General features: G+C 39.4%; 2 protein-coding genes across 2 annotated transcripts; one reads left to right on the top strand and one right to left on the bottom strand.

Annotated features, from left to right (window-relative positions):
* The first annotated feature begins 4250 nt into the window (after positions 1-4250).
* LOC105918807 (microseminoprotein, prostate associated) lies at positions 4251-6234 on the top strand. The gene is made up of 3 exons (XM_036147010.1): positions 4251-4739; positions 4829-4937; positions 6030-6234. Exons 1-3 carry the CDS (start codon positions 4628-4630, stop codon positions 6232-6234), a joined length of 426 nt encoding a protein of 141 aa, XP_036002903.1. The 5' UTR covers positions 4251-4627.
* Positions 6235-6675: 441 nt separating this feature from the next.
* On the bottom strand, positions 6676-14007 carry rgp1 (GP1 homolog, RAB6A GEF complex partner 1). Its single transcript, XM_021311379.2, has 8 exons — positions 13522-14007; positions 10882-11015; positions 10637-10720; positions 9123-9272; positions 8847-8993; positions 8473-8600; positions 8209-8386; positions 6676-7343 (listed from the first exon to the last, which is right to left on the bottom strand). The coding sequence occupies exons 1-8, from the start codon at positions 13635-13637 to the stop codon at positions 7120-7122; spliced, it is 1161 nt and encodes a 386-aa protein (XP_021167054.2). The 5' UTR covers positions 13638-14007; the 3' UTR covers positions 6676-7119.
* Positions 14008-16174: the final 2167 nt, after the last annotated feature.

Genomic DNA, 16174 nt, shown 5'->3' with positions numbered 1-16174 from the left:
AGCACGTAATTCGGGACAACATTAGAAAAATGTATTTTGCCTTGAAAACTATATAGCAATCTTAGGGGCGTTAATACAATGGCTCAAAAGAATATGCCCTCCTCATGAGGAGGACATTGCTGAAATTACAGAATGCATCACGGACTGTACCACTTATTAAAGTTAGGTGTTTCTCCAACAGCAAGAAATCTCAAATAAAAGCTTTGCTGAGGGAGAAGACGAGGGATTTCAGGCTAGGAAAGAAAGAGGAACTGAGAGCTGTACAAAAAGAACTGAGGAAGAGGATCAGAGAGGGGTAAACAACTATCAGTGAACGAAAATGGAAGTGCAGCTGCAGGACAGCATCAGTGATGTTTGGAAAAGCTTAAAAAAAGTCCACACTGTGGGGGACTTGAGCTCGATGAATACGCTAAATCAGCACTTTTGGAGGTTTGACCAGCCAAGTCCAAAGGTTTTTCATTTGCAGGTGTGAGTTACTTTCACACTATACCTTCATCGTTATAAGGAATTAAATGTAATGTTTTCGTTAGCTGTAAGCAGAAAATCATAATAATAATAAAAAATCGACATATTCCTAAAACATTCAAAATGCAACATATTAGGAGGATTATTTAAAGAATAAAGAAATGCTTTCAGAATTTGTCTACCGGGAGAAACCTACCGGGGTCACCACCCCAGGTGGGATTGTAACCTGTTCAGTACCATAATAATGTGACGAGGAAATAATCTGAGGTTTCTCATAGTTTCTCAAACATATGTAAGCCTGTGGGGACACTGTACCATTTGCACTATACTGCCAAAAGTATTCACTTAGCCATACTGACAGCTGAATTCAGACTTCTGTCTCTGAAGGTGAACAAAATGCAGCTCTTTAAGCATGCGGCATGGTACCGTGTTGCAATGTCAACTGGTCAATAAGTCCCATCATGAAGTTTCCTCACTACTAAATATTTAACAGATTAATTGTAAACTGTAATGTGTTTGCCAGATGACATGTTGCTCAATAGATTCTGCAGGTTTAACAATCTGCAAGAGTTGTATTTTTGGAAAAAAATTTTGATCTGAAGTAAATATTACACATGGAGGCAAAGAGACAAAAGTGATGTGCATGGCCATTAGTGGTACTGCACCGTGCCTCAATGAGGTAGGTAATGAGATGTGAACTAAACTGCCAGATAAAAGATCAGATGTGAACCCAAAAGAGATGCATTTGATTTGCTAAAAACTAAAAGCCGAACCAACCAACAGGTAAAAATTACAAAAGGGATCACACAAAATCAATGACATTTTTATATTTTAATTACACTGAGAAGGATTTTTTTTCACAGTTTTATTGGAAACCACAAAAAACCTTTCACCTGATGTGAAAACTTTTCACATTTAAAGGTTTGAGATTATCATATGCCAGTCTCTATTGGTGATAATATGATGATCACGAAACACATGATCAACTGCCTGATATAAAATATAATCCATAGACACTATATGGACAATAAAGGCATTGAATTCTCCTTAATAAGTTAAAAATGGGAAAAATAATCAAGAAGATCAAATAAAAATCTGCATCTGATGTAATGTATTTATGATCATGGATGCAAACAATGTACTGCTGTATAGAAAATATCTATACATTTATTCAAGACAATGACCAAAACAAAACCAAAATGTGTTTTTCTAGTTTCTTATTTTATTTATTTATTTATTGGCGTGAGGTTTAATCAGTATGACCAGTTTTTATTCCAAAGATTAAGTCATGATAAAAGCCGTGGACACTTTCAGAGTCCTCCCTATTAAAAACGTGATTGTCTCCAATTAAGTGCATGTCCATGAAGCTAAAACGCCTGACAGGAAAATCGTCATCTTCTGTTTCAATAGATCCACCCTTTTCGTTGCTGACAACAGCATACTTGTTTGAGCTCTGTGTCAACATGTTTCAAGTGACCCGTGAGCTCCAAAGAGGTCAGTTCCCACCCAGGCTTGAACATAAAGAATATAAATCCTTCTTCAGCTTTGTCAGATCAGAGGAAATAAAAAAAGACCTCCAGCTTGTCCATAACACTTGTCCATGATGAAAGAGGGAACTTTGAGTCATACAGACCAAGCTAGTGAAGAATACTCCCCTGGCCATGATCAGAGGGACCCATCAACACTCTTCAGCAACGGTGGAGGTACCAGAGAAGCCACATTTATGCGGCCCCTGGGTCTCCTATGAGAGGTTTCGGGTGGATTTTTCCTATGATCTCGAACTCTCTCCGCAGATAGTAAACAAGCTGGAGAGGATGAGTTAATCTTTTTTCAGAGTACCGTAAAACCAGGTCAGATGACAACATGCACACTTTTGACATTTGGACTTTTTCCCCCCAATGAAAAACACCCCAAAAAAGTTGCTACCAAGAATATGCAGATTTGTAGATCTGTAAAACAAACAAAATGTGCAGGCCAGTTCAGGAGTCAAGGGAAAAATTATTGATAGTTTAATCCCAACTAGAAATACAGATATTAATATAAATATAATACCCAAAAATTGTGGAGAAACCACAACACACCAGTTAGCACCATCCAAGCCTGACAGAGCATAATGACAAAGAAAATGGAACCCAGGAGCAGTGTATGCTGGGAGGTGATTGGTAACGACAGGAAGCAGGAGGGGAGTGGACACTAGGAGAGTATATACTTATTATAGCAGGAGGCAAAAGAACACTTCAAATACAAAGAAAACAACAACAAAAATGGATAAACGTCTTTAAGGACAGAAAATAAAGATACAAAACCTCAAACCTGCTAAAGGCTTAAATTATGACTAAGTGGCTTTGATGTGTGAATGTGAAACTGGCTTTAAGCAAAAATTGGAAGTGTGGATTTACTGAGGTAGGTCTATTCAAATGACTGGTGAGTGCATGCAAACGTCTAACTAGAGGGATGTAAAAGTAAACTTGATATCCATTAAACTCCTCCTGCATGATTACTCGGTTAAATTCCCAAATTCATCAAATAGTTCTGGATACCTTTGTGACTAGACTTGTGTCAACATGGGCATCCTGTGGCAAAAAAAAGGCACCATGCTAAGATCAAAACCTACAGTTCCCTGTTTCTAACAGATATCCAGGCCTTACCTCAAGCACCTTTGGCTGACACTATGAAAACGTTGCCGTTTTCAAGTTGCACCCTGAATTTGGCCTTTTTGAAGCCGTCCACAAGTTTCTGGCGGAATACTGGAACAGACATTCGATCACTGTATCACTGTTCTTGAAAAGTGTTTTTAAAATGAGTAGATTTAGTTGTTTTTTTCAACCTTAATCCATTTTGACAGCTGAGGTCAGTTCATCCACTCACAACACTCCTTCTGATGTGTGTTTGGGATCATTCTCCTGTTGGAAAAATCGTTTACCTATTGATTTGAGGTGAATTTGCTGATCTTTAATACTCCATCCCTTTTTGTAATGCAACAGTACCTCCAAGCCCATAGCGTCATGGTGCCACCACTGTGCTTGTCACTTGGTATCGTGTTCTTCCACTTAAAAGCCTTTTCTTCACTTGATTATAGAAACTCCACATTAAATTCAACTGTGTGCAGCAAATTCTTGAAATATTGCAGTTGTATGTTGTACAATCACGCCAATGGTTCAAGTGAATCCTTAAAAACACAATTAAATGACATTTATGGCCATGTAGAGGGATTGCGAACTTCTAAATAGAGCTGTAAGGGTGTGGGTCATTGTTGCATTGCTAATAAGGGAGAAAGTCCAAAATATACCATAAAAAGACAGGAAGCTGGTGGTACAGGTGTTTGGGTTTTGGGCAATGTTGTGTTGGGAAACCGTAGGGCCATTCATGTTGACATTGCTTTGACGAGGACCATTCACTTAAACCCTGTTTCTGACCCTCCATGGCAGCAATATTTCTTGACCGTTGTGCCATACAGCTAAATGGTTCCAAAAATGGTTTTAGGAACATGTGTATGAAATGTCTCTTCTCTAGATGTTAGACCAGTCAACCCATTCAGAGGTCCTCTGGGGTCTCAGTGGAGATCTTTTAGTGCTGAGTGGTCTATTGAAGAGCGGCCAGGACGTTATGGCTGACCAGTGCAGCTTCTCTCTTCTTTTTGTGTGTTTCCTGACTCTACACCTACATTTAAGTTAACATCTAGGCTGTTATAAGATAAGTATGTTGAAAAGGGTTTCTATTTCCATGACCTTGTGCTGTACCAAAAAAGGGGTTTAATGGCGATGGAGAATAGTGAATATGTCCAATCTCTCTGTATCTCCTCCTTCTTGGGCCCCTCTCTTACTGTCCTCCAGCTCACCTCTCTCCTCTACCCCCTCCATTGCTTAGTCACCACATGGATGTGTCAGTGTTTCTATCACTTTTCTGAGTTTCATGCCCGCTGAAGCACAGCGAGAGCATCCCTGTGATGCCAAAAGCCATGAAAAGATGCAGGAAACACTTCTGTCCAAGCCCCCCTCCAAAGGACACAGCACCTCCTCATTCCTGACGGATGGCGCCACTTTCCACAGTCGGGGCTAGGGGCCACACAACAACCACACCTCCACGACACGGGCTTAAAGCCTCAGGATGTATAAAGTGAGGCGACATACGGGGAAGAGGAATCAGGAGCCGATCCGACCAGATGAAGATGGAGCTCGCCGTGGTTAACTGGGTGGTTGCAGCTGCAGGGTTTCTTCTGTTCTGGGCCGGTGGTGGTTCTGCAGCTCCACTGGAGTGCCACTTCAATTCCAGAGGTGAGAAATCCTGTTTCACCCTAAATCAAAGGTGTTTTTTTTTTATTAAAAAAAATAATCTAAATTAGGATTTCCATGTGCTGTCCCAGCTCTGTGTGAGTTTGAGGGGAGGCAGTATGCCCTGGGGGAGACCTGGATGGACAACGCCTGCATGCAGTGCACCTGTCTGCACCCTGTTGGCGTCGGTTGCTGCGAGACGTGAGTAACGCAGAAACACCCAGAACCGTTTGGTGTCCAGATGCGCAGTGTTGAGCAGCGATGGCTCTTGCATGAATGCTACCCTTTATATACAGCTAAGCCTAGAAGTATTCATACCCCAGGCGGATTTAGGTTTAAAGCGACGTTTTAACCGTGGAAGTAATGTTAACATGATGGAGTAGCAGAATCTGAGAACCTCTGAGGTGATCTAAGGATTAGGGTGATAGCAAGAAGACCTTCCAACATTTGAAGTGCATCACAGTAGAAAAATGGTCAGAATAGCAGCAGAAACATGCAAACTAAGGGTTGGAAATAATTAGAAGGGCATAGATTCCACTGATTATTAAAAAGGGTGTAAATAATTCTTAATGTGTCTCTTTTCTCAATTAAAAGTTAACAAAATCAGCTAGAATATTAAAGCATAGATTTTCATTTACAATGTATTCTTTAAAGGAAATTTTAGTGTGTATATAATACACACACAGTCATATTCAATAAATTAGAATATGCGTTTTAAAGAGGCTTGTTTGTCAGATTAAAAGCACCTTTTGAAAGAACATAAGCAAGTGTTACAAATGCTTTTCAATAATCCCATGTCTGTGTAAAAAAATTTTTTTATTATTGGTCAAATGCAATTTACTAATCTTAAATGCTGTGTTTTTATTAGGGGTGGGGGTGTTAATCTCTATATTGTGCGTCCCTTAGGGATCTGGGTTACTCAAATAAATTACCTTATTATATTGTAATTTATTGGGTATATACCGTATATAAAGCCACATGTTGCTTATGGAAAAACAAGCTCTGACCTAGAATGCAGTCAGCTTTAGACGTTTACGGGACATAAAAATATTTATCTTCATTTGAAAACATTCATCTTATTTAACCAAATATAGGATTCGACAAGCAGACGTATAATTTAATGTGGCATTTCAGAGCGTACAGTGACGTATTACAACTATTTTTTCCCCCTGCACATTTAAACAGCCACCACCTGAGTCCTGATTAATCACAATAAACACTCATGGTGTAACAAAATGGGACGGATGCATCAGAATCTCTAGTACTGTACTAAGACTCTCGTTGACTGTGCAGGGTGCATCGACCGGTGGACTTCCCAGCCTGGTGTGAGGTGAGGGTGGAGCCAGCGACCTGCAAAGTGTTTCTGGTGCAGACGGCCGACCCTCGCCTGCCGTGCTCCCCGGGTGAAACAGACAAGGACCCCAGCCATGGGTCGCTCCAGCTGCAGCTCCATGGGGGGGTGCGCACAGAGACCAACAACAGCTTAACCTACACCTAAATACCAGCAACGCTTTCTTTAAACTGAATCTACGCTAAAAACGCCATCTGTGAATCTTTGACGGTTTCCATATTAGGAATCTGTCTTTTCAAAGCAAAGCTTCAAACGTTCTGAAAAGCAAACATTGCTCTTGTGTGTATGACACTTCTTACATAGTATCCTTCTTGCAAGTATTAAAGTATATAAATGACTTTCTTTTGAATCCAGTTTAATTCATAATTTAACCTTACATTAAATGTTCACTAATACATCTGCATATTTAACTGTTTATATGTTCTTTGTGACACAAGATCAATTTAGTTAACCCAATGTAAATATAAGCAAGTGTGCATATTTTAGTATTTAGTATTTCTGTTCGTTTTGACCTGCTTCTTTTCCCTGCTGTAACTCATTTAACCTACAGATGAAACTCTTGTGTAAAAAACAAACAAAAATAAAGCATAAAATTTGACGTCACACTTTTATTATTTTCTTCTGCTTCTTACATCGCAGCGCAGGCTTTTAGCACGAGCTCAAACAAAAGCTCTTGCGCAGAAAAAAAACAAACATCTTGCTTGGGTAACGCTAGCTCCAAATAATAAAAACAACCGTTCCTGCGTAAAGCGGTACGGAAATAAATAACCACGAAAAAGAAAAGTCGTATTTTTCTAAAGGAATGTTCGATCAAACTGCCAGTCCGTGTTTCAATACCAAAGGAATCTACCAACTCCTCATGCTTATATCATCTGGAAATAAGCACCTCTGTGCAAATATGTGTTACCTTTAAAAGGAAATCAGCTCTCTCTCTTTCTCTCTCTCACACACAAACACACACAAACACACACACACACTCACACTCACACACACACACACACACACACACACACACACCAGCAGCTCTAATGGTCAGATGCTGATGCTGTTGGTTCCGGTGAACTGGGACACGTAGGACGCCAGCGCCGGGTTCGTCGGCAGCACTTTGATGGGCAGGTTCCAGCTGAAGGTGTCCACGTCCACGTGCTCCGCCCCGGCCCAGACGGTGACCTCTGATTGGTTCTGCAGAACGGTGGGCAGTTCCATTGGCTCGCGGGCCGTGACGAATTCAAAGTGCAGCCGCCACCTCAGGGTCACTGAACAGGGAGAGATTGGAGGGTTAAATTTAATGAATTGATAATCAAATTCATTATCATCAGTGTCTAAAACCTTTAATGGAAAAGATGATAAAAGTAATTGATCAAAACTAAAACAGGGAAGAAATGTTTCTAATCCAAATGTACACAGACTGGCTCAAACATATTTCTATATGCATCCATCTATATGCGAAAACGACATGCTTTTTCCTTCCAACACCAGTTTTGATGTGTGTTCAGCCTCATTGCCCAGTTATTAATTTGAGGAGATTTTGAGGAGAAGTTGAAGAATGTGGAGATCGTCCTCTTTCCCTGAACACTCAGTCGGGCGTTCAAAAAGGGTCAACGCTCCAAAACACCGTTTTGGGATGGATAAAGGAGGCTGACATTAAACCTGGGCAATAACCCCCGTTGCTAAATTTGCATACCAGGCTTAAAAACCGGGTTTGTGCCAGGCAACCAGTTTAAAATAAACTTTACCAGCTTTGGTAAGAAAATATGTGTGAAAGTTTAAGAGAAGCTCGATGATGGCTTCAAAAAAACTTGATGAAGGACAGTCAATTAAATATTATGGCAGGTGTATGTATATGTTTGAGCTAGAATGTTTAAATTAGACACTGTGCATATTAGAGGAACTCCACAATAGATGAAGATTTGTGCTTTTACATATCATTGAAGGGTTAGTCAGACCCCATGAAAGAAGAATACAAATAAGTCGACATTTACATCACCTTAATGCCTCATAATGAGTGTAACTTCTCAATGGAGGCTTATAAAAAAAATCTGTTTACTGTTTGCGCTGTAATTTTTCTGACACATTTAAATAACTTGATGTTGGAGATGGACCCAGTGTGTGCAGACTGACCGACGTCTGTGCTGAAGCCCGGCGTGACGTTGAGCGGTATGGGCAGAGAGAAGTGGCTGGAGGCGGTGTGGAGGCAGGACTCCAGGTGTCGCCCGTGTCCAGTCACGCTGACGGCCTGTCCCGGTCGCCGCTGATACTGCTGCTGGATCTCCTCCTCGCTCTGAAGGCTTACCGAATACTGGCAAACGCATTCAAAGTGCTTTAGACGACTTACACAGGCGGTAAAAATGGGACGGCGATGATAAAAACGCAGAGCGAACCCACCTGCAGGCAGGGAATGTCTCCCTCGGAGAAGTTGAAAGTGCCAATGATGTCCTCCCCGAGTCTGTAGACGGTCTTGAAGATGCAGAACTTTGCCACTTTTCCTCGCGTGTTGGTGATATTAAACATGTCTGGGGTTGACAAAGAGGGGAGGAAACGTGTGTGAGGAACAAATGTCGGAAAGGTAGCCCCAAAATGGCTTTTACTTTCATCCAGCTTTAATGTGCACATCTTCCTACATATGTAGACAGAGTCAGACTGCACAGCTGCATGTCTCAGCATCCTTAACTTCTAGATGTTGAGCATACATATCCTGAGGCAAAGAGCCGGACAGTGACAGATTTCATTTCAGCGATAAAACAGAGGAAACAACTCACGAGGGCACCGTCTCGAGGTGGTGACCATCAGCATGTCCAGCGCCCTCTCCAAGGCCCTTGCATCCCGGCGGCTCGCTTCCTCCTCCTCCAGAAAAGGGTTGGAGGGACAAACTTCTTCATCCTGGGGAAACGGAGGCTCGGGCATTCCTGTGGGTTGGGTAAAAAGTCTTTAGTTCAGATCAACACAGTGGTTTGTTCTAAACAAAAAAAAAAACAACAGAGAGCGAGGGTGAAGTAAAAGTGAATGCAACCAGAAGTAGTCCAAAACTATCTCACCCTGCAGAACCAAGACTCTGAAGGGAACCCGGAGCAACTTGATGGGAGAGTTGACTCGTTGACAGCCGATGGTCAGTTTGTAGACGTACTTCACAGCCTGGCCGCGAAAACTAGGAGGTCCATCGACGGGAACCACCTCGCTGTAGGAATCTGTGAGAGCGGTACGGTAAACACACGAGAGACACCGAAATGAAAATAAAAAACAGTGCTGAATATAGTACAGGTGCAGAGATCGACTTAGCTTTGACCTGCAAGTACCAACTTTAGCTGATTCAAATTTTTTCTTTAGGAACAAGGATGATACAGGAAGTTATAAGAGCAGCCTTCAAAATATTGGGTTTCAGCAGTCACATATACATATACATATACATATATATATATATATATATATATATATATACACACATACATATATATATACACATATATATATATATATATATATATATATATATATATATATATATATATATATATATATATATATATATAAACTATTCTAAAAAAGAAAGAATAATTATAGAGTTGATATCTTAAACTGATTTGTTGCTAGCACGGCTAGCAGTGTGGACAAACATCAGTCTCTGTGTGTATTCCCTACACACTGCAGCGCTGCAAAAACGGATCTAAAAATAAGTAAAATGTTCTTGAAGTTAGTGTATTTATCCTTGCTTTGAGCAGGTAAATAAGATTATCTGCCAATGGAATGAGTATTTTGACCCCTAAAATAAGATAATTAGACATCCTGCACTTGAAATAAGATGATTGAGATGAATTGTTCCTATTTTAAGTGCAAAATTCTTATTCCACTGGCAAATCATCTTATTTACCAGCTCAATTCAAGGACAAATACACAAATTTGAAGAACATTTTACTTATTTCTAGTTCCGTTTTTGCAGTGAGATCCTTAACTCTGAGATGTTTAAAAGGCTCCAAACATTTCCCAATTCAATATATTCAATAACAGATGAATGTTGAAAGCTCAAAAATAAAACCAACTCTGCTGTTCTCTTCCTGTATCCGTTGGAGTGCTGTTCTCTCTCGCAGCCTGAACAACAATAGAGTATCTTTTTAAACTGGGTTTCTATATCTGACTTCATTTAAGGCACCTCACTGATATGAAAATAGCCATCTTTGACTCCTCTCCAAGTTCCACGGCCAAGGAGTGGTGCTGTCAACCCAACCTTGTAGTGCTAACGTATGGTGCGTTCACGGATTGGATGTTTGAGTTTTAGACTAGCCAATTAAGAGGCAGAGCTGATGGAGCTGAAAATCAGACAATTCTGGTCCCCCTGTTGATTTATCAGTGCATCTCTAAAAATACTGAGGGAGAAAAAAGCAACGTACATCTTTACTACTTCCCCAACAACAAAGAAAGTTAGCACAACGCCAAGGCAGAAAGACATCGGCAATGATTTTAGAGAAGCCAGATATGACTGCAGCTAAACATGGATCTACACAGTAGGTAAGGATAAAAAAGCAAAACGTTAGGAATCACATCTAAATATACGTACAAGTTTTGCTTTCTCCGGGGTCAAGGCGCAGATCGCAGAATAATATCTTAGGAGGTGTGTCCAGCACACACTGCCCTCGTTCTCCTGAAGAAAGGAAAGGGAAGACTTAGTGGCACGTTCAAAATCCTCGTCTTTGGAGCCAATATTCGACGTATCACTTAAAGAAATAAACGCGGTACTGTTGATCTGATGCCTCACAGAAGAACCAGGAAGTGCGGCTCACATCAGAGTGTTGTGGGGCTCACCTCTGCTGGGAATCAGCACGGTGTCGCTGTCAGCCTGGACGTCCTGCTTGTTGCCCTGAGACGGCAGGGCCACTCTGTTCTCGCTGGCGTGGAACTGGCAGTGGATCTGGGCGCTGGCCCACGCCAGCATCTCGCTGTCACACACAAGACAACAAATGTATCGTTTATTACAAAAGATAACTTTGTATTTTTACTGAAGAAGCATGCTGTCACACTGAAAAAAATGTACTGCCAACAGTGAGCTTTGGAGATTTCCTCCCTCATTATCATCCCAACTGTGCGGGTTAGCAAGATAACCTTGGCTCCTCATCCAGCCTTGTTGGTGTTTAAACTGCTAAACTATAGATATGGAGATGTTTAGGAGAAAAGCGTCTTCCTTGGAGCCATTTCATGATTTATACAGAGAAACACACATCTGAATTACATGAATAAACGACTATCCATGCCAGGCCATATTTATTGCTTCAGGAAACAGGAAGCTGCTTTCTGATTAAAAGTTTCAAGACTTTCTAGTTAACTTAAATGGACACGTATGACTAAAAAAAATTGTTTATTTACATTAATTATGTGCACTGAAGAGATGTGCAAAATTTAAAGGGGGATATAGCAAAAGAAAATAATCAGTTGGAAACGATGCCACTAATGCAAAAAATTACACACAAAATCTCTTGTTTAGAACATTGTATATTTTCTTTGTTTTTGACATCAAAAATACCCAAAACCCTCCGCTTCCTCTGCCCCTGAGGGTAGATCTTTAAAAACACATAACAACACAGGAGGGGCGTCAAGAATTTAAACTGATCGTGTACATGACAGTTAAATTAAAATACATCCTGATTACAGTTTATTTCATCTGATAATAAGCAATCAGTTCGTTCCAAGAACAGATCTATAACTTTATGTGTATAAAGAGGAAACTGTTTTACCATATGAGACGATTTCATTTATTCATTAACTTATTTTTTTAAGTTTGTTTGAAGTTACACAAGTGAACTGAAGTCTGTTCTTAGCTCATTGTGTAAAACCAGCAGCAGCGAACATATTGTTATATTTTCTGTGTTTACAACGGCAGGACCATCATCTTGTTTTACAGCATGGATTTAGTTGCACTTTCCACTTTAAAAAAAAAAACAAAAAAACAACTGGACTTTTTTCCAAAGTTGAATTCAACTTTGGAAAAAAGTCCAGTTGTTTTTTTTTTCTCACGTTTTTGAAATGACCATGACCTGGATGACTGAGAATATTCACATAGTGCAACACTTAGTTGCACTATGAATTCAGGTCAACTCCCAGATCAAATGCTTGACATAAAGGCAAGTTTTGAAATATTTTCTTTATTTTCTTTTTGTGAAACAAAAAGGAGGAGGAAAAAAAATTAATTGGATTTGGTATAATAAAATCAAGAGATTTTATTTATAAGCCACATTACCCAGTCCTAGTCATTGCTGTACTACGGCAATTATTGCATTATTTGCTCTTATAAAAGTATTTTATTGGTACCTAAAGTCAAAACTAAATTTCATGGTGGAGGAATCTTTTTAGTTAGTCCTGACCCCCGGAACAGCCTTCCTGAAGACATTATGGCTGCTGACAGCATTGATATTTTTATAAACGCAAATTAAAAACATTCCTTTTTAGCCTGACTCTTCTTTGAACCCTATCCATTCATAAGGTTTTTGTTTAGTTCTACTGGATTTTAAAATCTTATATTAATTACCTAACTATTATGTATCTTTATACAATTTTTCTTATTATGTATTGCCTAAAATAAATTTTAAATTAAGTTTCACCTTGATTTAATAATCGTATGGCTAAAGTACTTCTTGAGTATTTCATAACTTTTCACCTTGTTTATGAGTCGCTTGTTGTTTTTTTTACTTCATTACGAATAAAGCTGCAATGGTGTTTCCTGTTTTACATTTTATACAACCTTTCGATTTTGTTTCTAACTTCTTTAAAGCACTTGTTGTTACATGTGTTACAATTATGTTACGATGAACTGTATGAAAATTGTTCTGTAAATTATTATCTTTGAATCTTTGATTATCTGCTGAGGTTTTTCAATACACTCATGAAGGAAGGAGAACACATTCGTGTGTTTGCTTTAGATTATTTTTAAAAGCACTTTTTCTAGATAATGATTAAACTGGACACAACACTTATCTGTGATTCCAGCTGATTGTAAAAGTTTTTTTACTGTTCGATATTTTAACCTGACGCGGTTGAAATGGAACAGCGTCAATAAGCAAAGGCAAGTCATTGTACAAGACAACAACTCAAGAGTTTAGAAGTCTTCAAACATTACAACAGATCATATATATATATATATATATATATATATATATATATATATATATATATATATATATATATATATATAAAACAATGCTTCGTACTATCACCTATATTAAAGTATATTAAAGGCGATGCATAGCACACATGTGCTCCTTTAGGGGATTAAAGTGCAGCCACCTTAAATTTTAATGGATCTGCAGCAACATTTTACCCCAAACTTCATTTAAAGCAGAAAAATGAAGCTGGCGTTGCATTAAAATAGCCACCAGTACAGACTAAGAACACAAATTACAAACTGAAAGTGTGGACAAGACCATCTCACTTGGAACAAGCAACAGATCCTACCTGCTGGCGGAGGTGGAGAGGTGGGACATCGGGTTAGTGAAGGTTATGAGGCACTCCAGGAGCTCCCCGGCCAGGAACACGGGGCCCCGGGCCATGGAGGCCACCACCTCGATCATCTGTGCGGTTAACCCAACGGAGCCTCAATACATCCCCCCTAAAAACGCCTTCAAAATAAAACCTACAGACGCCTCAATTTAAAGTACAAGAATGTTTACGAGCCAGTGACTCTCTCCTCAAGTCAGACCGTGTTTAACTTGTTCGGTCTCAATGTTTGCTAATTTGTTTATTTTACAGCACACTGTATTTACATACCCCGAGACACAATCAACCCCACAGCAAGACTTCTAAGTTTTGTTGAAGTCAAGACAGGGCCAGAAACTACTTGTTTACGCAAATTAACGCATTTTAAGGGCGTCTTTGAGTAAACTAAGCATAGCTTGCCCACCCTGCTATCGCTCGAGCCACAGTAAACAAGAAATGGATACCGTCTACTTCCGCTGCTGCGCACCAAAGTACAAACCATGGAAAGACCACGAACCTCAAGACGTAAAAAATGTACAATAAAACAACATTTTTTCTTAAAAATATATAGTATTTGAATATAAGTCATATTATCCATTATATATTTTGTTAGTTATATTATTTTACAGATAATTACAATTTCTCAGGGAAAGTTTTTTTGTCGGCCATGTCGTTTCCAGCATGACGACTAGTGGCTAGTAGGGACGTACCATTTGTCACCAATGGGGACGGGGAAGTGAAATCCATCTGACAGGGAAGATGATCAGAGATGATGGGAAGTTGGATGGAGCTAAGTAAAGGGCAAACATGGAGGAAAACCTCTAACTCACACTGACCCAGAGGTTCACCTCCCAGCAGGACAAAGACCCGAAACATCCAGACAGACCAGAGCACATAATAATAATAATAATGATAATAATGATAATAATAATAATAATAATAATAATAATAATAATAATAATAATAATAATAATAATAATAATAATAATAATAATAATAATACATTTTATTTGTTATGCACTTTACATTTAAGAAAAATCTCAAAGTGCTATAGGTAAAATCATCATAGAAGGGTAAAATCAAAATTAAAAACTAAACATCGCTTTAAAACACTTATGAATAAAATCAATAGCATAATTGTATGTTAAAAGTCATATGTCGTGCTAAAAAAAAAAAAGTTTTTAATCCTTTTTTAAAAGTCTGAATAGTCTGTGGTTCCCTCAGATGATCAGGTAGGGCATTCCAGGTCCGAGGAGCGGCAGAGCAGAAGGCACGGTCGCCCATGGTGCATGTATTAGTTAGAATGGCCTAGTCAAACTCCAGTCCTTATTCCAGCTGAACAAATATGTGCCAGGACCTAAATTTGCTTTTAAAAAGGCGGGGAGAACTTTTAGTGTCTACATGTGAATGCTCAAAGGTTTATACCCCCTAATAAGACTTGCAGCTGTATTATGCAGCAAAGGATGTGGTTTTTACAAAGCATAACTCAGAGGTGGGGTGGTTACATTAGAGTACAGCACACCACACTTTAGACTTTTATTTCCCTCCACCTTCCAATTATACACTACTTTGAATACAATGAGATCTGTGGTTGTAACATTGAAAACGTGGGGGGAACCTCAAGATAAGATAAGATAGGCTTTATTGATCTCACATTGGAGAAATTCACTATATATATATATATATATATATATATATATATATATATATATATATATATATATATATATATATATATATATATATATACCCTCTCATAAGAAACTGCAGATTATTACTATTTATAACACAACTCACTGATGATGTGGGTCCTAATGACCTTAAAGCAGTTGTTAGCCTATTATTCTATTGTAATTTTAATCCATACACAAAACTTTTGTTGGTAGAGCACACTGGCCAAGGGTCCCATATCCTGCAAAAACTCTGGCACCGACTGTAAGTCTCTGCCAAAGTCTAGCGGAAAACTCATCTCACATGGCCTTGTCTTCATTAACCCGAATCATCCTCCGGTTTATATGCATTTGATTTTGAATACATTACACAAATGGCTTGCCAGCAAAAACAGCACCCAGAGGCTACAGAAGCAGACAGTGGCTAACAGTGACAGAGTATTGAAGTTATACGTAAGCACATGTGCAACCACTGATAATTCAGATCAATTCAAACCTAATTTATTTGTAAAGTTGGGAAAAGATAAACTGGAATCAACCCCGCCTAAGCCTTTTTCATTAAAATGGTACAGGCCCATATTCCCAGAGTCAGGTTTGTCAGGCACAGTTGATGTCTGTATTTTTCAAGGGTTAGTTTAGAAAAAAAAGAAATAACAGTAATATCAAAACTGCAATAAATAAGTAGAAGTGGGACGTATTTGACCCGTAATGACAGATGAACCAAGTGTTTTTTTTCTCTCCAGCAGCTTCAAGTGAAGTTAGTTCCTGCAAGTCAACGCGCTGGGTTAAAACATCCCCCCGGTCCCCGGCCAGCCGGCGGAGGCTGGAGCTCCTCCTCCTCCCTGACTGGAGCTCCAGGCAGGCGGCCTCTCCGGCTCAACACCAGCTCGGCTGCTCTCACGCTGCGGCGCATCGGGTTGACGCCTCAACGCAGCTATTATCCAGACAAATGCGGGCGTTTC

The sequence above is a fragment of the Fundulus heteroclitus genome, chromosome 14 (assembly GCF_011125445.2).
Source record: "Fundulus heteroclitus isolate FHET01 chromosome 14, MU-UCD_Fhet_4.1, whole genome shotgun sequence".
Lineage (NCBI taxonomy): Eukaryota > Metazoa > Chordata > Actinopteri > Cyprinodontiformes > Fundulidae > Fundulus > Fundulus heteroclitus.
The sequence above is the reverse complement of the archived record's forward strand: the minus strand, read 5'-3'. Positions and strand labels throughout refer to the sequence as shown.

Bases quoted from the DNA above. Each gene is read 5' to 3' on its own strand.
- LOC105918807 (XM_036147010.1), top strand. From the start codon at position 4,628: ATGAAGATGGAGCTCGCCGTGGTTAACTGGGTGGTTGCAGCTGCAGGG. The intron at 4,740-4,828 runs GTGAGAAATCCT...GTGCTGTCCCAG, and splicing joins GTGCCACTTCAATTCCAGAG to CTCTGTGTGAGTTTGAGGGG. The intron at 4,938-6,029 runs GTGAGTAACGCA...TTGACTGTGCAG, and splicing joins GGCGTCGGTTGCTGCGAGAC to GGTGCATCGACCGGTGGACT.
- rgp1 (XM_021311379.2), bottom strand. From the start codon at position 13,637: ATGATCGAGGTGGTGGCCTCCATGGCCCGGGGCCCCGTGTTCCTGGCC. The intron at 9,273-10,636 runs GTACGTATATTT...CCGCTCTCACAG, and splicing joins CCCCGGAGAAAGCAAAACTT to ATTCCTACAGCGAGGTGGTT. The intron at 8,601-8,846 runs GTGAGTTGTTTC...TGTCAACCCCAG, and splicing joins CACCTCGAGACGGTGCCCTC to ACATGTTTAATATCACCAAC.